Source organism: Polypterus senegalus, chromosome 4, assembly GCF_016835505.1.
Source record: "Polypterus senegalus isolate Bchr_013 chromosome 4, ASM1683550v1, whole genome shotgun sequence".
Lineage (NCBI taxonomy): Eukaryota > Metazoa > Chordata > Cladistia > Polypteriformes > Polypteridae > Polypterus > Polypterus senegalus.
Window position 1 is genome coordinate 91,345,661 of NC_053157.1, and position 22,996 is coordinate 91,368,656.

At 37.1% G+C, this 22,996-nt stretch overlaps 1 protein-coding gene across 1 annotated transcript in view; it reads right to left on the reverse strand.

Moving 5' to 3' along the window:
* The window catches only part of trappc11 (trafficking protein particle complex subunit 11), a 158,927-nt gene extending 141,083 nt beyond the window's left edge, over positions 1-17,844 (reverse strand). The window contains exons 1-5 of the mRNA XM_039751039.1: positions 17,747-17,844; positions 16,909-17,116; positions 11,584-11,753; positions 9,127-9,197; positions 5,016-5,130 (exon numbers count right to left, since the gene is read on the reverse strand). Of these exons, the coding sequence (XP_039606973.1) occupies positions 5,016-5,130; positions 9,127-9,197; positions 11,584-11,753; positions 16,909-17,112 (560 nt within the window). The 5' untranslated portion in view covers positions 17,113-17,116; positions 17,747-17,844. The remainder of the gene's footprint in view (positions 1-5,015; positions 5,131-9,126; positions 9,198-11,583; positions 11,754-16,908; positions 17,117-17,746) is intronic.
* Between the last annotated feature and the right edge of the window lie 5,152 nt (positions 17,845-22,996).

The window sequence follows — 22,996 nt, forward strand, 5'->3', positions numbered from 1 at the left end:
GTTCCAGTCTTTGGTATTTGTGCCAGAAACTAAACAGCAGCCAAACTCTACTTCACAAAAGATTCAAACAGTCAGGAGATGAAGCCTTGCTCCAATTTTATTTTGATATTATGAAGTTAGAGTGAAACTAAAATTACAAATAATTACCGATTTGCAATAAACAATGCAACTGTTATATATTTATCCAGTTAACTTAAAATAATACTGGCTTTGCTTCAATGGGAGTAACGAACACTGACTATTCGCAAAGCTTGCTGTCTATCCAATGATTTTCTGTATTTCTATTTCTGCTTCCTTACAACTATTTACATGAATATTCATAAAGTTATGTTAACATTCCTTTGAGTAACAAACAGCTGTTCTGCAAGGCAGAACACTCCCGGTCTTACATCTGTGACGCGACTATCAAAATCTAACATGAACAGTTTATAACTTATTTCATTCTTAATTGTTTGTTGACAAAAATCAAGATAACTTCTGATGCAAGTCTCAGTAAAGTCTTTGAAACATCACAGTTTTAAGTTCTACTTTCCGCACTTTCCCATCTGTGCTGGGATAGACTGTTTTGGCTGCTGCCATCGGCCATTTATCATGTGCAGTTTGCTAGTTTTTTAGAAGCATAATATCTCCTTTTTGAAGATTTCGATGACATTTATTCCACTTGTGATGCTGCTGGAATGTAGAAAGATACTCCTGTCTCCAGCGGGTCCTGAACTTGTCGGCAAGAACTTGTACACTTCTTCAGTGACTTCTGTGTAGGTTCTTGTCTGTAAAGTCTCCTGGTTCAGTTGAACCACCAATATTTTAGAGTCAAGATCTGTAGATACAGGGACTAGAGGCCTGGAATTTATAATAGTGGTAACGTCAGCCATTAAAGTACACAGAACATCATGAAAAAGACACAGGTTCTCTTGTTTTAGCATGGAGTCCAAAATTCTACAAGCCACTCCTATCATTCTTTCCCAGGCCCCTCCCATATAAGAGGGACAAGGAGGGTTAAATTCCCATGCACAAAGTTGCTTATTAAAGGTATGTCGTTTGATTTGGGTGATCTATGACAAATTCCAGTTCTTTATAAGCACCCAATAAGTTCTATAAGATAGTGGCATACAAAGTGTGTACCATAGTTTGATCTAAATTGTTTTGCGGGACCTTGTATAGCGAAAAATCCTCTCATGGCATTAATGCAACTTGTACAGCTCTCATGGTCATATATGTAAACAAAATTGCCTATCATTAACCTTAATCCTCTTCTAGTACACCTGACAGTCACCGTCCAAGGGCCAAAAACACCTATTCCTACATAAGTGAATGGGGGAATGCAGTAACATGTTCAAGAGGTAGGTTTACCATTTGCTGTTCTGTCACCTTTCCACTGAGCTTTTAGCAGGTGACACAGGTATGTAAGACAAGTCTCTGGCATCCAATAATCTACAGGCCTGCAACTCTAAGAGGTCCCTCTGTAAAGTAACATTCACATATTCATGATAGTAGCATACTAGCAAGACAAAAATATGATGGTGTCTATGCAAGATGAGTGGATACTTTTTAACACTCTCCAATTGTGCGTTTTTAAGCCAACCTCCAATCCTTATAACGCCTCATCCGCTTTGGGGCCGAGGTTAAAAAGTGGACTGCTATTATCTACAGTTTTCCTATTATCAAGAAAATTTAGCTCTTAAACATAAGGTTCAGTCCGGACTGACTTAATGATGGTATTTGAAGCCTGAGAAAGTTCATCAGGTGTAAGTGTTTAAAGCAGTGGTGCCAGCCTATGCATTCAGTAATGTTTTGAGCCGTCTTGTAGGAGGGCTATAGCTCTAACGAGTCCCAGGTAGAGAATCTTTCAAAGTGGTCATTGGTCAGCCCTATTTCTACTCAAATATGAGTAGCACAGTTTGTAGCCATTTGCTGTATTTCAGCATCCTTGTCAGGGTGCACAAGCTCAAAAATCACTGATGTCTCCTGTTGATTATCATGGTACTTACAGAGGAAAGCTGGTCCAATAAACCAGGTTGTCTTTGTCAGATGTGACGCACCGATGGACTTAAATGCATAAACAGCCAGATTTTCATTTGAAGGTATGTATAGAACCATAGCTCAGGCTTTGTTGACTAACAAATGTACTAAATTCTGTTGTGCTCATACACAGATAAGTGTCTAGTCCAATTGTGTATATAGCCTAAGATGACTTTGCTGTCATAGTATAATTTAACTGTGAACAGCTAAGTCCATTTCACGGAGGACGAGCGCTGCAATTTCTACTACTATTACTACAGCACATAGCTCGAGCCGAGAAATAGTAAGCTCAGATAGAACAGCCAACCTGGCTATTGCAAACACAAAGCACACATCAATTTTCTGTTCTTTCTTAATGCTTCTAATGTAGGCCACTGTCACAAAGGCTTTGGTAAATGAATCAGAAAACACACAAAACTCCATGCATGCTGCATTAGATACAGAGCTGGTAGTATACCTAAGTGGAATATGTAGATATTGCAAATGTTGTAGTGAATTCCTCCAAGTTTCCCATTCCTGTCGCATTCGTCACGACAACAATGTGTCCCATTCACAGACACTACAGCAAAGTTCTCACAGTAAAGCGCTAACCCTTTGTGGTCACTGGCTCAAAAGCTGTTCACCATGGATAAAACACCTCACGGTGTGAATGGTTTTTCACTTGTTGAGACTCTGTACAATAAAGGTGTCTGATGCGATTTCCAAGCAAAGTCCCAACCTGCGCAGACTGGGCTCTGTATCTTCTCTGGTCGAAGTCCTTTATGCCTTCAGCATGATTCTCTGATGGAAAGGCTTGCATGACAACTGTACTGTTAGAATCAGCAAGTGACTCTTAGTCCTTTTGAAGAGGTCAACAGCTTCTTCATCTGAAGACAACAACATAAGCCCATCATCCACATAAAAATGTCTCTCTCTAGGTTTCTGTTCATCTGCCCTTCTAAGTCCATAGATGGCAACTGCTGTCGAAGAACTGTTGCTAAAGACATGAACTTTCATCCTGTACTCCACAATGTATTTGGACATGTTGTTATCTCTATACCACTGCAATTTTAAGAAATTTCAATGGTCCACTCTCACAATGAAACAGTGGAACATTTGTTGAATGTCTTTTGTAAATACCACATGCTCCCTTCTGAAGTGGATCAAAACTTCTTACAAATTGTTGTTGAGGTCTGGGCCTTTAAGCAGCACATTGTTCAATGATACATTCAGATGCCATGCGCTCGACACAAAGACAATCCTAATCTGATTGGGTTTCTTAGGATGGTGGACCCCAAAAAATGGCAAATACCAGCATTCTTTATAGTTCATTAGAGTTGGTCCTAGCACTGCACTATAATTTTCAAGAATTTTTCTCAAAGGTCAGAAACTGATCTTTCATCTCAGGTTTGCGATTCAGTGTGCGGCTCAGAGAGACAAGCCAAGTCACAGCTTGCTCACGGTTGTTAGAAAGTTGTTTTCTGACACAATCTTACATGCCACCGAAAAACGGAATCCCAACTGCTAAAAGTCTTTTCACTGTACTGTTCTCATCATTGGTGTTTGAATCAGAAATTAAATAGCTGCTAAACTCTATTTCACAAAAGATTCACAAAAGATTCATTGAGTCAGGAGATTGCGCCTTCCTATAATTTGATTTTATGAAGTTAAGAGTAAAAATGAAACGAATCAAATTACAAATAATTACTATTTTGCAATAAACTTCACTAAATATTTATCTAATTATTTAAAATAATACTTATAGGCTTTGCTTCAAAAGGGATGAACAAAAACTGAGTATTTGTGAAGCTTGTTGTCTAATCACTAACTTCCTATATTTCCATTTTTTGCTTCCTTACAACTATATATATGAATATTCATAAAGTTAACATTCCTTTGAATAATAAACAGGCATAACACTAATTAAACATTAGGTTGAACCAAATACCTCCAGCTCTCAACTTGAGCAGCGCCAAAACACAATAACTTTACTTCAGTATTGCTCTTTTCTGTTTTGCTAGTGTTCAGTTGTTGTGATCTCCCACTTTCTTTGTCTTGCTCATTATTTTAAACAATTTATTGGTGACTACATACATCTTTTTTTAAGTTCACTTCCATGTCAGCCTGGACAACCCAATCCAGAATATGGACAATGACAGGTGCCATTTTTGTTGCAACATTGCTATCAGGATACATGCTGTTGTATAAATTTCAAGGCCAAAATGTTACTACAGATCATTGGATGATCTTTGTGAATCTGAAATAGTAATCCAACAACAATGGGTTCAATTTTAGAATTTTTCACCATCTGCAAAATAAATGTGGTTATTTTAATATGGATTTATGATATAGCTGTAGATGGTCTGCTATATCCGAGACTTTAGCAAACTCTAAATCAGCTTGAAACAGCATGTGAAATTAGTGCACTTGTGGAAACACACATTTAATTGAAACTCTTAAAATACTCAAATAGCCATAAAATAGTCTCTGCTAGAGGATCCAGAACTTCAGGTGACCTTTGTTGACTTGCTTGTTCGAATCCAAATGCAACATTTTATTTAACAGAATTTATAGCTGTCACGCTATACATATTACAAAATTATAAATAAGTATTTTCTTAGTTTTACTCTTTATGCATTTTAAACTGTAATAACCTTAGCAAAAAAAACTATTCCAACATCACCGTCAACACTGTCTTTATTTTTTTAAAGTAACTACATCATGAGTTTTATTTTAATATACATATCATTCCTGTGACAGTATCAAGAATTTAAAAAAAAAAAACTGACGTGTAGCCATGACTTTGTCAGGTTAAAAAAAAAAAAGCAGACTTAACTCACATGCTAATTTTCTCATTTCCATGCATTTACCAAACAAAAATGTAAATGACAGTTTGAAAACATGTATAGGTAATATGGCTCATTACCACATGTGAAGTACTGAAATGGAAACACCATGCAGAGAAATTGTATCTGGTAGAAGGCATTAAATAAAGATTTAACCAAATACCTGCTTACCGAATAATGTAACCAACAAGATGATCAGTATGTGGAAGAACAAAAAGAGATTTTCCAGAAAGATCACAGGCATTGCAAAGAGCAGCTGCTCTTTCTGATGCAACAACATCTTCACCTATTAATAAAAGAAGCAATTTTGAAGATATCGGATTAACATAATGAATACAGTTGCTTGCCAAAGACTGTGAGAATCTAAACATCTCTAAAAAATTAAAGTATAATGACATTCTTGAAAAGACAGCTTGAATTTGATGCAACAACTTTTCACAATTATATGAAATGCTAAAAAAGTCTGAATTTAAGTTAGCATGGGTGCAGTGTTTAAAAAACGGACAAAGTAAAAAGTTCAGTTGCAAGCATCAAAGTTAGATGCAGTATTAAAGTCAGATGCAGTATTAAAGTCTTAAAGCCACAATTTTATTGTAATTTCTTGGACTTGTAAAAATAAGCTGGTGCCTTAACCCCGTAACACGCACACGTACCGGTCCCGGGACATAACAGCGTTTTGACGACGTTACAGCCATGTGTGCATGCATCTCGACATACTACCCATCAAATGAAACTTCAAAGTCTCATCTTACCGATGATATAAACCATTTTGACACACAACAACCACAGCACTGACACTAAAGCCTTTTTTACAGAGAAGTACATACTTTTAAGAGTTGACTTTCCCTACCTTTGAAGACCCCCTGCAAGTCAAACATCAATATTTCCGAGCAGTATTGATCTCATTCTGTCCGTAAGGCTCCAGCGAATATAATCCAGTAAAACGATTAGGTCCAAAACACACAATATATCCTCAAAGGGACAAAAACTCCAGAAAACGTTTCATAACTTGAGACTAGCTACGTCATTTTTTTTCATTTCTATTGATCATATCAGACGTAATTTGTTTCTGTCGGCGATAACCATGCTACAGCATGTTACACGGAAGTGTTAGCTTCTGATTGACACCTAAGTTGGCCAATTACGACGGGTCTGGGGTTGACTGGCACCTCGTATAGCCAACGAGTGTCACAGACAGCTGAACGATGACGTACAACTCCAAACCCTGGTAGAATCTACCAGTTTGATTGGACACTGTGAGTGACACTCAAAACTTACAGCCAATGAGCAGCCGAGCATTTTGATATGTAACTTGCCATACTAACTTGTAAACAAAACGATCGGAGCTGCGTGAAGGTGGCATTTGTGCCAGTCTGCAGACTTGGTGCGTGGTTGTTTATTGTGATTTCGCAAAGTTTTTTCGCATTTTAAATATGAATAAAGTACAGATAAACGTAAATACACTCTCGATTAAATAATAGATGCATGTACGCGGCATGACAGTAATCAGTTGGCCCAGGAGACGTCTAATGGCAGAGAGCGACATGTGACACGCCCTTGTGCTTTCTGCCTGCTAGTGATTGCTGCCATCAAGTGGCACATGGAAAACGCTGAGCTGTGTTGTAACAGTTTGTAAAAGAAATGTATATAGTTTGTGTGCATTTTAATAAAAAAAAAGTAAAAAAAAATATATATATATTTTTGGCCCATAAGACTTGTGTTGACTATTTTTATATTGAAATGTGTATTTTTTATTGTTTTTATTATTTTTATAACTAATAGAGTGACACTGTGTGTAGATATAGATTCCTTTAGGTGTAAGCTTTCAGTAGAGCCCTCATTGATATCTGTGGGTTGAAGCATTCAAAAGTTATTACACTTTTTCCATACGTTCCAAAATGTGGATAATGGTCCCTCTAAAAAGCACCTGGACATGCCCACATAAAAACTGGTGTAAAAATGTCATTTTACAGGTATTCTTTTCAAATTTAAAATGTGAGTAGTCAACAAGTTATTCTGTTGGTACATAGTGTGTTTCTGTCCCCACCTACCTACTGCAGCTTTATTTTCCCAAAAAAACTTAGGCGAGAACAAAAAAAATCGTTTTTTTTGTGAGTTCTAATGTGCATAACTTTTGATCAGTCACACCTACAGTGATTCTGACTACTAAGGGTGAAACTAGAGAATGTTACCTTTACAAAGAGACCAAACATGTGTTTATACTCCAGATAGTTCAATAACAGCAATGATTCTAATTTGGAGAGGTCGAATTACAAGCGATTTAGCAAAAATGACCCCGCTTGATAAGGGTACATATAGTATGTTTATTTAAAATGTAGGTAACTTTCTTAATTTTAGTATAAAATACTCATGCATTTTAATTCAGATTAATCTAAAAATATTTGATGCTTAACATTGCTTTCACAAATCTAATTAAAAAGCAATCTATCTATATTATAATACATAGCTCCATGTAAACGTCCCCACGATATTAACATACTACATACATACATACATACATACTTAGGTCCATAAATATTTGGACAGAGACAACTTTTTCTAATTTTGGTTCTGTACATTACCATAATGAATTTTAAATGAAACAACTCAGATGCAGTTGAAGTGCAGACTTCCAGCTTTAATTCAGAGGGTTGAACAAAAAGATTGCATAAAAATGTGAGGGAACTAAATTATTTTTAACACAATCCCTTTATTTCAGGGGCTCAAAAGTAATTGGACAAATTAAATAACTGGAAATAAAATGTTCACTTCTAATACTTGGTTGAAAACCCTTTGCTGGCAATGACAGCCTGAAGTCTTGAACTCCTGGACAGCACCAGATGCTGGGTTTCCTCCTTTTTAATGCTCTGCCAGGCCTTTACTGCAGCGTCTTTCAGTTGCTGTTTGTTTGTGGGCCTTTCTGTCCGAAGTTTAGTCTTCAACAAGTGAAATGCATGCTCAATTGGGTTAAGATCAGGTGACTGACTTGGCCAATCAAGAATTTTCCACTTCTTTGCTTTAATAAACTCCTGGGTTGCTTTGGCTGTATGTTTTGGGTCATTGTCCATCTGTATCATGAAACGCCGCCCAATCAATTTGACTGCATTTAGCTGCATTTCAGCAGACAGTATGTCTCTGAACACCTTAGAATTCATTCGGCTGCTTCTGTCCTGTGTCACATCATCAATAAACACTAGTGTCCCAGTGCCACTGGCAGCCATGCATATGCCCAAGCCATCACATTGCCTCCACCGTGTCTTACAGATGATGTGGTATGCTTTGGATAATGAGCTGTTCCACGCCTTCTCCATACTTTTTTCTTGCCATCATTCTGGTAGAGGTTGATCTTGGTTTCATCTGTCCAAAGAATGTTTTTCCAGAACTGTGCTGGCTTTTTTAGATGTTCTTTAGCAAAGTCCAATCTAGCCTTTCTATTCTTGAGGCTTATGAGTTGCTTGCACCTTGCAGTGCACCCTCTGTATTTACTTTCATGCAGTCTTCCCTTTATGGTAGACTTGGATATCGATATGCCTACCCCCTGGAGAGTGTTGTTCACTTGGTTGACTGTTGTGAAGGGGTTTCTCTTCACCAAGGTAATGATTCCGTGATCATCCACCACTGTTGTCTTCCGTTGACGTCCAAGTCTTTTGCCGCTGCCGAGTTCACTAGTGTTTGCTTTTTTTCTCAGAATGTACCAAACTGGGTTTTTTCTGTTTTTGCAGGTTAAGGATGGCTTCTTTCACCTGCATGGAGAGCTCCTTTGACCGCATGTTGTCTGTTCACAGACAACACACTTCCACATGCATGCACCACACCTCCAATCAACTCCAGGCCTTTTAACTGCTTAATTGAAAATGACATAACGACGGACTTGCCCACACCTGCCCATGAAATAGCCTTTCAGTCAATTGTCCAATTACTTTTGAGCCCCTGAAATGAAGAGATTGCATTAAGAAAATGCTTTAGTTGCCTCACATTTTTATGCAATCGTTTTGTTCACCCCACTGAATTAAAGCGGAAAGTCTGCATTTCAACTGCATCTGAGCTGATTCATTTAAAATTCATTGTGGTAATGTACAGAAACAAAATTAGAAACCAGTCGTCTCTGTCCAAATATTTATGGAGCTAACTGTACATACAAGTGAAGGTTGAGCCTTATTCTCATGATATAAATATAATGTGAAAATACCATTTTGTAAATTCAAGGACATATTTTTAATGAAACTACAATACATCCTATATTTGTTAAAAATGCATAAAAAATATTTTGAAAGGGTCTTACCTGGTGGTAAAGGAGTTTTCTTCTGAATTAAAACAACAGCAACTTTTGTGTTCCGGCCCTGCAAACTTGTCCTTTAAAAAAAAATACACAATTCAAAGATTACATCAGATCTAATTTTACTAATGTTCCAGATCTACTGTTACTACAACCCTGTTATTCAGGTGAAAGATGCAGACATTCATTTAAAGCTATAAGATTATTTTCAGCCTAGCTACAAGTCATTTCACTTATTTCCAAATTATTATGGAATGTTTCACGATAGGCTTAATGTTGGAGTATAACTTTGACCTGGAATTCAATTACTAGCCTGGCTTTTACTTTATCTCCGATTCAGACATGTCTGTCTCTCTACTTATTCTTTAGATAGATAGATAGATACTTTATTAATCCCAAGGGGAAATTCACATAATCCAGCAGCAGTATACTGATACAAAGAAACAATATTAAATTAAATAGTAATAAAAATGAAAAGAATTAAAATAAAATTAATGTTCGCATTTACTCCCCTGGGTGGAATTGAAGAGTCGCATAGTGTGGGGGAGGAACAATCTCTTTAGTCTGTCAGTGGAACAGGACAGTGACAAAAGTCTGTCACTGAAGCTACTCCTCTGTCTGGAGATGACACTGTTAAGTGGATGCAGTGGATTTACTAGGTTTGTTATACATTGAAACTGCTTTTGCTTTCCCCTATTTCCTTTCTCATATCATTTTTAGCCACTGGAAGTTGAAATCATACCAACTACTATTAGGGTTTATTTTTTCCTATAAACCCCATATCTCACATTAAACTGAAAAATGTACAATTTCTTCCATGAAATGGCACAGCTATACCAATATGTACACCAATATATCTACAAAAGATGGTGCTGAATGGTGTGGCAGCCCATCTCCTCGTCTCGTTAATTTATGTTTCAATTTAATTTTTATGTGTTAGTATATCTCGGCGCAATGGTAGTGCTGCTGCCTCACAGTAAGGAGACCTGGGTTTGCTTTCCGGGTCCTGCCTGCGTGGAGTTTGCATGTTCTCCCCATGTCTGTGTGGGTTTCCTCCCACAGTCCAAAGACATGCAGGTTAGGTGCAATGGCAATCCTAAATGGTCCCTTGTGTGTGCGTGTGTGTGTGCCCTGCAGAGGGCTGGCACCCTGCCCAGGATTTGTTCCTGCTTTGCACTCTGTGTTGGCTGGGATTGACTCCAGCAGACCCCACGTGACCCTGTGTTAGGATATAGCAGGATGGAAAATGACTGACTGACTTAGTATATCTCTGCAGCTACTCTCCTTGATTGCGTTTCCTTACTTAATATACTGTATTTCCTGGCATGTTACCATGTCAATTTTCATCTTCTGAAGGGACTTTACTTGAACCTCCACCCTTGTTTTATTCTTCTTCTGACTTCTTTATCTGGACACCGGTGTTCACTTGTATGAGCGAGCAGAGTGCCTCCCAGAGACATAGACCATCCTGACGGCGACCTAGAAGGTGACTCAGCATGCTGTTAAACAACACTGGCTCAACTTTTTCTTGCCAGGCTTAAATTCTCAATGCTTCAGATGAGTCATCTTTGACCCATCTTCTCCTTTATAGGATGAAAGCCCTGGCCCTCAGACACTGGAAACCAGATTTAATTTCCCCATCTCAAGGCAGTGTTACATTTTCTGTCTGCTCTAGGGGGCTCACCCAACTTCACTCCACTGCAAGCTTTTATACGTTTATCAAACTTGCTCTCCGTAACATGAAACACTTTCAGAAAAGGTGTAACAAAACAAGTTTGCTTTTATTCAAGAATAAAACCTAAGAAAAAGAAATTGCTCAATTGTTGCTAAAGTTCAGCTATCAGACAGTATAAAGTAAAAGACGGTGGTGTACGTGAGTCTGTTTGCACGTTTCATTTTCAATTAGTTGTCACAGTGGTAATGCTGCTCTGGCATGGATCTGTGCAAATGGCACAGTGGATAAGCTACCACTTAGCAATCTCGAGGTAATAGTTTTGAATCCAATGTCGTCTCTACATTTACTGCTTTCCTGTGCAGCAGCCACGGATTCTTTAGCTAAAACTCCCTGAACCGTTTCCTATTCATTCTCTATGGTAGTGCTAAACCACTACCGATGTGATCTATTTTCCCCCCCGATATCGCCGCCTTCACACTCTACAAAAGTCTGAAGGTTGGCTCTCTGTTTACAGCAAGCAAAGCAACAAAATAACACTTGTGATTCCTTAGCTACCGTAATATCTTGCATAAAGCAGCACCAGAAATAAACAACCGTTAAAGCTTAGAAAAGCATGTTCAAGGAAAATCATTTTTTGATATTGGCTAATTTACCTATGGAGTCATGCGAGGTAAAAATGTTCAATCTCTATCAAAGCCAAAAGATCTGAGCATCACTAGCCTAGACTGATACATAACTACTAAAAACAAATTTAAACTACTGTACAATACACAAGCACAAAGAATTACCTGACAATTTCTACTTTGGTTGCACATTCAGACTGTTTCTCTTTCCACTGAGTTTCATCCCAGTCCAACTCATAAAACACCACAACTAAAGCAGGCACAAGGTTTAAATGTTTGTTCATCCAGCCTGTCTTCAGAATACCTTTAGGGATATACCATTCATAAGATGACCTCTAAAAACATGAAAAATAAAAATTGATTTAAAAGGGTTAAAATTTATTGAAATACTTACTCTGACAAAATCTGCACAGCTTTTATAAATATTAAATATGCAAGATTTCTACAAAAGCTAAATTATCAATTTAACATTTCAATAAAAACAGGAATATGAAATCACTTAACATAAATCTAAATCCATTTGGATACTACTATAAAAACTTCTTACTGTAATCAATGTTTGCAACAAATACAGAAGTCTGAAAATTCCTTAGCATCTTAACAATAAAGGGCTTGATTTGATTTAAACAGATTCTAAAAAAAAATTTCTATAACCTTGGATACTAAAATTTACCATTATTGGTTGTTTTTCATTACCAGTGTTTTGTGATACCATACCATTCACTGCCCTTATTTATAGACATAATGAATGCTTTAAAGACAAAAAACTGTGGAAAAAAATCACCACCTTCAACAGCATAGCTTTCAGGCAAATTCAAAGGAAGCTTTTCCCGACAATTTTTGCTGTTCTATGAGCAAGTGTTTGAACCAGCAGGCACAAAAGTTCTGATATTTTAAATTGCTTTATCCATTGTCTAACAATACTAGTGTCATGAAGTGAAGTGATGTATGAAGGTCAACCACAGGGACTTCTTCATTGACAATTAATTAATATACAGTATCCTGTTGAAAGGAGGTGCTCTTGCCACACTTCCCACTACTACCCATGCATAAGAAGATGTTAGTAAAAGCTAGTTATGATAATGCACACTACAATATTGCTAGAAATTCCTTAACAATTCCAATGCAGGCATATGTGTTTGAAGAACTCCTTTTAATATCTGCACATTATGAATCAAAAGTAAACAGAGTTAAATACAATAGATGGAACTATATTTGTTAAAGAACCAAATAAATTCTACTGTCAATGTAATGACACAAGTCCAACAATTCATTATGACTTAGTTAAGGGTTTGCTGTTATACCCACTAGAAGCTGTGGCCTAGTTCCTTTCACTTAAGGGGAGGCAAGAATAGTTCTAAAGACACTGCAGAGACTGATATCTCTAACAATGCAACATATTTTTAAGAATGAGGCCAAGAGAATGCAGAAGTAGTTCCAGGAGAAGATCCTCCAATTAAATATGAGGAAGGCAAAAGAACTGCTCATTAATTTTAGGAAAATTTTTGAACAAGTACAACCCATGGTTCTCAGATTGTTTGTAGCTTTAAGTACCTATGAACCATACTAGATAATAGCATGGACTTTAATGATAACACACAATATATTTACAAATAATGCCAGCACCACAGCAATTTATTGCAAAGGATAAGGACAATTAATATTTCAACTAGCATCCTATGAATCTATTATACAAGTCACATTGAGGCCTACTAACTATTTCATTACTGGTGTGGTTCAGGGGACTGTATGCAACTAATAAAAATATACTTAGAAAAATAATCCAGTTTGGGTTTTCTCTATGTATAACTACAATTAGGGCTAAAAGAACTGTATAACAAATGGAGCAAAAAGAAAAGTGGATGACATTGAAAAAGTACCAGACAAATGGCTTAAATAACTGTTTCCAATTTTATCTTCTGGGTGTTGATACCTGCTACTACAATTTAAAACAAACAGAAGTAGAAATACTTTTATACCAATGGTAATAAGACTTAAGTAGGCCAAATTCAACTTGGTTTAAATAATTATTTTAGAATTCTCTTATATACTGTATAAATAAAGTTATTAATTTGTATTTTACTGCTTGCTTCGTATGTGCAGTAGGAATGTGCTCTTGTATCTTGATGACTAGATCAATGCAAAATTGTAGTTATGGACAATAAAGATAAACTAACAAATTAATTTCTTAATATACTTAATGCATAATTTTTAAACTGCCATCCATCCATTATCTAACCTGCTATATCCTAACTACAGGATCACTGGGGTCTGCTGGAGCCAATCCCAGCCAACACAGGGTGCAAGGCAGCAAACAAACCCCAGGCAGGGTGCAAACCCACCACAGGGCACACACACACACACCAAGCACACACTAGGGACAATTTAGAATCGCCAATGCACTTAACCTGCATGTCATTGGACCATGGGAGGAAACCAGAGTACCTGGAATAAACCCACGAAGACATGGGGAGAACATGCAAACTCCATGCAGGGAGGACCCAGGTATCCTAACTGCGAGGCAGCAGTGCTACCCACTGTGCCACCCAATTTTTAAACAGTATACAAAATGAATAGAACTGAAAAATCTGAATCCATAGATTACATAAGTGTCCAAAATTTTTTTAGCTACTTGCTAAAAAACTCTATTGCCCTTACAGGGATAATAATGAGAGGGCTGAGGAATATATATGTATCTTTATGGACCCTACCAAGGTATTTCAAATCTGAAGTTCCCAGACTATTGTTCTGTTTGATGTGTACAGCACTTTCAAAGTTTGTCTGGTAAGTCCCAGCAGGAGTGCAGCTCTTCAAGCCTTTGCCAAAGGTATTCTGGAGTTTAGTCTTCTCAGCTGAAATGCCCAGAGGCAGTGGTTGGCCCATAACCTCTGTAAAGGTATTCTTGCTTACTCTGTTTTTAAGCAAAGGTCACCAGTCTTAGGTATATTGCTCTATTTAATTTGTGTGATTGATATAGGAGAAAAGATCAAAAAAGAACAATTCTCCAGCTATTAAAGATGGGGTTGGATCAATCATGCTTTCGGATAGTGCTGCATCCAGTGGAATGGGGGACATTTCACAGGTAGAACGAAGAATGGATTCAATTAAATACTAGCAAGTTCAAGAAGCAAACATCACGCTGTCTGTAAAAAAAGATGAAAAGTGGGCGAGTTTTACAACAGGATAATATTCCAAAAAACACCTCAAATTTCACAATGGACTGCCTCAAGAGGTGCAAGATGAAGGTTTAGCATAGCCCACACAGTCCTCTGACCTAAACATCACCAAGAATCTATGGATAGACCTCAAAAAAGCAGTGCATGCAAGATGGCCCAAGAATCTCACAGAACTAGAAGCCTTTGACCAGGACATATGGAAAATAAATCCACCGAAATAAGAACTAAAAGACTCCTAAGTCTTTAGAAAATGAGTTTACAAACTATAATACTTACCAAAGGGGGTCTTACTATGCACGGACCATGCATGGTTCTTAAACTTTTGCTTTGTAAATTATGGAAATAATCTTGTATAAAATATTACAGAAATGTGTCATCTTTAACTTTAAGCCTTTTGGAAATCAGGTCATCTCTTACTTTGTTTGCTACTCATAAAAACAAAACCTTTGCATGCCACCATAAGCCCAACTTGTTGGTTTACGATTGGTGCAAAGTTTTGTCTATAATAGTTGCAAATTGTTGAATTATAGCTCCTTGTTCCCTGAAGAAGTGTTTAAACGATGCATCACAGAGACATCTCTGCGGGTCACTTTGCCTGTACTGGATCAGTCTAATCAGATGAGAAGTATAGAATCTAAATTCCAAAAAGGAGATCTGACATTTCAGCTGAAGTAAAGACTGTCTGCCAGCTGTTTCTTAAGCAAAGGAGTTGTGTGCTACAGCAAAGCAAAATGGGAAATGCCAGTCTGTTCGGCATGTGCTTTAGAGCTGAACGGATGGTCGATGATATCGTTCATCACCGAATGGGTGGATACACTGTCAACAAAAAATTGTTGATTGGCTACAAACATTTTCAGAAATTTTCTCAGTATGCCAAACTGATGCTACCATTTCTTTTTCTTTTTTTTTTTTTTTTAAAATAATCAGACAAGGAAAGTGACAGTGTGGTAGTGCTTGTAATAAGCACACCGAATTTCATGCAAAAGTAATACATTGGAAGGAGGAACAATACGCAGACTAAACAGAGTTCTGCCAATAATTTGGATCCATCCATTGGATGCCCTTCCTGACATAACCCTTCCCATTTATCCAGGCTTGGGACTGGCACAAGAAACACACTGGTTTGTGCATCCCCTGTGGCTGGGTGTCCACATATCATTAACAAAAAACAAGAATAACATCAGCATAACACCTCGTATAATGTTAAGCATGAATCTGTTACTTAATGCAAAATGTTCTTATGTAATCAAGGAATTAGACTGATAAACATACATAATGTCTTAAGCCGATATCACACTACACGACTTCTAATCATAGGGGATGTCCAGCCCGACAACTGTAGTTGCTAATCTTGCCACTTGTGGATTACAGATTGTACATCAAGAATCACAGTGGATGTGAAACTGAACTGAACTGAAATGACCCCCTGATGACTTTCTAGCACAATTTTACATTTCCAAAGTATCATAAGCTTTTCGTTTTTTGTGACAGCGAATAATGTGCTACCTGATTAAACCAGTGATGTACAAATGCTTTCCAGGTACAGCGAGTTCAACCACACTCTCGACACTTTTATTATTTATTTATTTAATTTTTTTTAATATTCCAGTCTGGCATGGTGCATAAAAAACAAGATATCAGGCAGCTGAGCCTCTTTTCTATTTGCCAGCTCTTACATATGCCTGCCCTGGCGACTTAAGACAAATTTAAAATACATTTCACTTTGTTAGGCAAGTTGTTGACTGGCAGGACTGATTCGCTATGTAAATGAAATCTACAACTGAGAATCACTGGAAAAACTGTGTAACATGACAGGACCTTTATTAGTAAAATGTTGGCAATAAATATAGTTTAACTTACTAAAAAGCAGTGTTGTTGTGAAGTGCTTATTGTAAAACCGCACAGTACAGTGTTAATGTTTGAATGTAAGAAGGATGTAGCACAAGAAAAAAAATCAATGAACAATCCCAGAACGTTAATCTTTTCTGACACATTTCAAAAATCAACAGTTTTTCCATTTCAGATGAATAATAATTTAAATATAGTGGCCAAATAAACAAAATCTTAAATAAAAGACATATACATTACAGTGTACCAAATACCAAAACATAAATTAACAGGATACAGCACATTCATAGAATGGCTTCTAAATATTTTAAAACAGCTATTTAGCTAAACAGCAAATTTCCTATTTGATTTTCTTGTAAATATAAAAATGTCACAAGATACTGCTATTAGAATCCGGCAGCCCTGTATCATAAGAAATTGATCTGGGAAATCAATGGATATAGAATGTAACCATAAGAAACACTACCTTTGTTCTGCATTTTGGATACTCGTGGTCGCCAGGAAGGACTTTAAAGGAAATTGGTACTCTGTCCGCTCTTCTGTTTGCACAAAAAGCATCCCAAATGGCTCTGTGAACGGCGTTGTACACCACATCAAGACCAGTCAAAGCAACAAATGCCATTGGTCGGCAACAGAGCTCTGGAGGGAGATCCCACTGACCAGGACTCATCTTCCTATTTGTAACAAAAAAAATGTTAGTGGTAACGTCTATAATTTCTAGCTAAATAATTAATCTTCAGAAACTCAGTACTGCAGGACAGAGTCGACTGCAACGGAGAAAAACAATCATCCTGAAAGATATTCATTTAGGGGTTGTGATGTCTGTTTTTAGTTATTAGCCGTCATTTTATAATATTTTACTTAAGTACTAATTTGCTTTATTTACAAACGTAGTTAATATTATTTTACAGGCTGTACAAAATTACATTGTTTAGTAATAGGTATTACTATAACTCCGGACCAGAATAAGAGACATGCAGGGATCGGGTATGTCAAAATCAACCACTTCTTATAAGACGCAAATTTTTCGTCCAAACAGGTAATAAAAAAGTCTAATTCATTAATAGGTGTAACACTCAGCCACGCTTACATTCTCGAAAAGCTTTGATGTGCATCCAAGACTTGCATAAACATTTTAACAATTTAGTAAGAGCTCAGTAAACCTACGTCCTATAAGAGAATTTGTTTGAAAAAGTCTCTTCTATCCTGTGTCGCCATACAAATTACTTTTGCATTTGTTACATTTACTAAACAGATATAAACAAAACAACTGCCTACATGTATGAAATTTAAAAAACACCTACTCTGTTTCTAATAAATCAACAAATCCGTCGTTTCCATGTACCACTAGCACAGCACATTTAGAGCAGCAAACACACGGAAGAAGGGATCGGGTCAGATTAGTGTGACATCGCTGAAAGCCAATCATCTTGCACATTACAGCGTGGTCGATGTTAAACTGACCAATAATTTTTCTCAAGATGGGAAGGGCTGCTGTTTCGCTTGAAATCATATGATACCAGCTGTGTTCAGTGAGTGAGGGTTGTGTTTTATGGTGTTTAATTAATGCAAGAATTATTTTAAATCCGGTTGATAAACTTACTTGTCTGTGTATGCGTTCGAGTGGCGTCCCATAAAGTGTTGGTTCGCATTTTGTGCTGCTAAGACTAGCGCTGAATTTCCGCGACCAAATCGGAAACAATATCTTTTTTTTTTGCCGTAAGCTGATTTAGAAATGGATGTTTGTCATGGTTGTTGTTTATTGCTTTTCTGCTGCCATCGCTTTAATACAGTCTAGTCGTTGTTAGGCAAATTACCTGAGTCTGTTCATTGCTGTTACAACCAAGTTCGTAATAAAGTAGGACTATCCCTGCTTTGAACTGTAGTCCTTTCTCATAAATAAACACCAAAATATAATTAACAGTTGAACGTTGCTGTATACGTCGATCTAACCATCTTCACAGTTAATTAGAATAATGTGTTATCCTAAAAGCATAGGATATGTGCACAGTGACACCCAGAGTGCGGTAATAAAGATGTTAATATTTATTTTGATTCATAATTCTGCTGACTTGTTAAAGCCAGTATCACAAACAGAGCATCCACTGCGACACCAAGTGCACACATCCTTCCCATTGTCATCTCAGTTACAGCAATGGGCAGAGCTGTTAGAATTTGGTTGTAACCAAATCTCTCACCTGACAATATTATTACGTTTCAGCATTTAGGTCAAGGAAAGTCTACAGACTTAATGTATCATTTAGTAGTCCTGTACACATTTACAGTATGTGTGAATTATAATCCAAGGATCAGCCTTTAGAAGATCTTCCTCTTTCTTTTTTTCAGTGTTGTGCAATGGTGCTTTCTTTGACCAACTCTTTAATTGTGTAATTCTTCCCAGGTTTCAGAATCAAAACTCACACTCAATATGGAAGACATTGCAAAATGACTCACATACCATTTTTCATATTCCACTGAAATCATGGATGCTAACCTCCATCTTTATATGTCATACAATGCCAAACAAGGAGCTCAGCTGTTAGGTAGCCTAGGGCAGATTCATTTTAACTTGCCTTTATTTCTACTGTGTAACCCTAGATTTATTTTCTGTGAAATTTATGTAGGCTCAAGTTCTATTTTTTCTACTTCATTGCCAGCTGACATTGGTATAATATATTTATAAACTACTTACATTTTTAATATTTTGAGTTTTAAGAACCCAATTTATCAACAAAATGTTCCACAGATACAGTATGTTTACAATATGTAATAAAACTATAGTATGGAATCGGTATATGTTTTGGTGTACCTATTTGCTGTTATTTTATTAAATCTTGTTTTGTGTTTTAAATTGTATTTCTAAGTGTCCAAGGCATTTTGAGCCCGGATTTAGCATATAACATAATCTCAAATTTGCTGTTGCCTATCTCAACACCACTGGGTGTTAAGACCTATGGGTAATATCTACAAATAAATAAATTTTTATAGCATCCTTCCGAGTGATTTTGAAACATATTCTTACATAATACGCTACCGTGGCTGTCCGTTTGTCTGTCCAGGATTTTAAATTACCTGTAGCTCACAAACCGTTTGAACTACTGACCTGAAATTTTGTACACATATATTATGTGACGTCTACTATGTTCTTTCAGGGTGATGATTGACCTCCAAGATTATTCCTGTTTTTATTTTTGTTTTCATTTTATTGTAGAATCAACTCGCGGGAGCAGCCAGCAAGGCGGCCATGCGGCGCATGCATATAGATGTTGTTCTCATCCCATCTTCGCCATCACTTCCCCTACCTCTTCATATCTTAAATCATTCTTCAGGCAGATTGAAGACTTAAGTGCCAGCTGAAGTGAAAAATTAAGGAAAACGTACTAAGTAATTGCAGCACGAAAACTGACTTAATCAGTTTTAACGTGAAAAGACGCAGACGAAAGAAGGGAAAAAGCAGGCCGCTTGGGTGGAGAAGAGAAAAGCTACTCAGGAAGCAGCAAGCACATCAACATCTGAGCAAACAAATGCTCAACGCACAGAGAAAGAGTATGAAACTATGAATGCTAAAGTTAAGTGTATTCACTGCACGTTAACGTGCAATGCGCCGTTACTGATACTTTATAAAATACAGAATGCAAAAATACAATGCAAAATTATTTGGATAGTGAAATAATTAAAAATGAAGTTAAATTGTAAAGATACACCCAGTTGCCACATTATTAGGTTTACTTTCCCAGTACCACAAATAGCCTTCTCCGACGAACAACCAAATGTGTGGCTTCAATTTATTATATATAGCGTGATCAAAAGGTTAATTTTCAAACAACACTCAACAGAGCTGATATTTATTCCCATTTATTTCTGTACTTGTGCCACAAGGCCCTCCCTCCACCCCTACTCTGACACTGGCTATCATTCCACTATGGGGGACAACACAACCCACCGTACCAGCTATGTTATTTATGGTCACCATGGGGAACCACTTCCTCATAGCCTCACTAGAGGGTTGTGAATAACCTTTAAAAGGGAATAATGGGTCACTTATCTAAATGTGATGTAATTTTTCGTGTCAGACATGGTACAGCCATCATCTTGGAAACAGCTTCTTTCCTGTGATCTTCGTACACTAGTCTCTACAGTATACAGAGAATAGTGTGCAAGAAACATAAGATTAGCAGCACATGTTAATGTGAAGTCTGTGGAGAAAGTCCAGACTTGTTAAAGCTAATTGACAGGCTACATATCTTTAAATAATAGCTCTTTACATCAAAAAATATTACTATCATGCTTTGAAATCTAATTTCTGGTGAAGATTGTTGGGTAAGAATTTGACACAAACAACATCACATATTTTGCTAAAAATACAGGTATGTGGCTGTAATATATATTTTTTTTAAATGCGTACATCCTGCAGGACAATGCACCATGTCATAAAATATATTCTCTCCTTGTCTGATACATAAGTAAATTAATAAAAAAATAAAATATACACACACTTTGGTCTGAACACACACTAGATTGACTATAAAGCAAGAAAATTAAAGAAAACTTCTGACTTGGCTGTCACAGTGAGGCATTATACAGGCATGGTGCTGTTGGTATAAAGGAGCCCCAGTAGCATTTTCTTGAAACACTGCTGAATGATTTGTTGGCTGAAAGTACTCAGTGTTAGTGTGTCACAGAGAGGATGTGCAGTATTGTTGATAATGGCACTCAGCTTTCATTTAACTTTCTTCTTTGCTATTACCGCTGAACTTGCCCTTTTAATTAACATTATCAGCTTTATGCTAAATATGCTTTTGTATATTTATAAAGTTGACGTCAGAATTTTCCATTCACTTATTGTAAATTCTTTAAAGCTCACTTTATAAACCCACAATGTTATAATAACAAGCTATAAATCTTGACATATTTAAGACATCTACTTTGTGCAGGGCAAAAGTATTTTTTCCAGCAGTGCTCATAGACAGGTTATTAAACTTTTTATTGACTATATCACAATTCCAGTAGGTCAAACGTTTACATACACTTTGTTAACTGTGCCTTTAAACAGCTTGGAAAATTTCAGAAAATGATGTCAAGCCGTTAGGTAATTAGACAAGGCCCATCCTCAAACACACTATTTCCTTGACATAATGGGAAAACCAAAATAAATCAGCCAAGACTAGATAAAAACTGTGGACCCCTACAACACAAGTTCATACTTGGGAACAATTTCCAAATGCCTGACGGTACCACGTTCATCTGTACAAACAATAATACACAAGTATAAACACCATGGGGCCACACAGGTGTGGTATCACTCAAGTCACCATAAAAAGCCAGGCTGCAGTTTACAATGGTACACCGAAAATAAGATCTTTCTGGAGAAATATCTCTCTCTGGTCTGGGGGTGGGGGGCGGTGCTTTGATGCAGGAGTGACTGCTGCACTTCAAAATATAGATGGTATTATGAGGAAGGAAAATTATGTAGATATACTGCAAAATCTTGAGATAAACAAAGTTGAAGCTCAGTCACAAATAGGTCTTCCAAATAGACAGTGACCCCAAGCATGCTTCTAAAAATTTTTAACAACAACAAGGTCAAGTAATTGGAGTGGCCATCACAAAAACCGGACATCAAGTCTGCTGAAAACTTGTGGGCTATGGCGTTATTTCAGTGCCACTATTCTGAGCGCACGTAAAAAAATATTGCAAGTGCAAGTGTTGCATTTTGAGGAGAAATTTATTTTGAGCGTACAAAAGCTGAATTTGAGTGAACAAAATTCATTGCTGCGTGCAAAAAATGTATTTCAGTGTTTGCACTTATCCATATACACACACACAATAGCACCCCTCTCGCTCAGTTTTTCATTTGCTTGCTGCAATGTGTTGCTTGCGCTCACAACATTCTCTGCTGCAAGCGCTCAACTCTCTGTACACCGTTATAAGTGTGCCACAAAACCAACCAATCACAGACTTGGTTTCAAAAATTCTGATTGGCTCTTACGGTCTCCAATCAGCTCGCTAGCTGCTGCATTCCGGAAACAGTCCGAAATGTAGCTAAATCCAGCTAAACTCAATTAAACCCCAATTTGCGGATAATATCTTTAATTATTTTATTTTAAAATATATTATTTGTTAAGACTATCGTTGGTGTAGTATAATGTAGTTGCATTATACAACCATGCCAACTGACTCTCCAAATTATATTTGAGTAGCTCTCTTTTATGTCGTCGAATACTGAACAGCAGCTGATTGAAAACCGTAAGAGCCAATCAGAATTTTTGAAACCAAGTCTGTGATTGGTTGGTTTTGTGGCACACTTATAACGGTGTACAGAGAGTTGGCTTCAGCAGAGAATGTTGTGGCGCAAGCAACACATTGCGAGCAAGCGCAAATGAAAAAACTGAGCGAGAGGGGGTGCTATTGTGTGTGTGTATATGGATAAGCGCAAACACTGAAATACATTTTTTGCACGCAGCAATGAATTTTGTTCACTCAAATTCAGCTTTTGTACGCTCAAAATAAATTTCTCCTCAAAATGCAACACTTGCACTTGCAATATTTTTTTA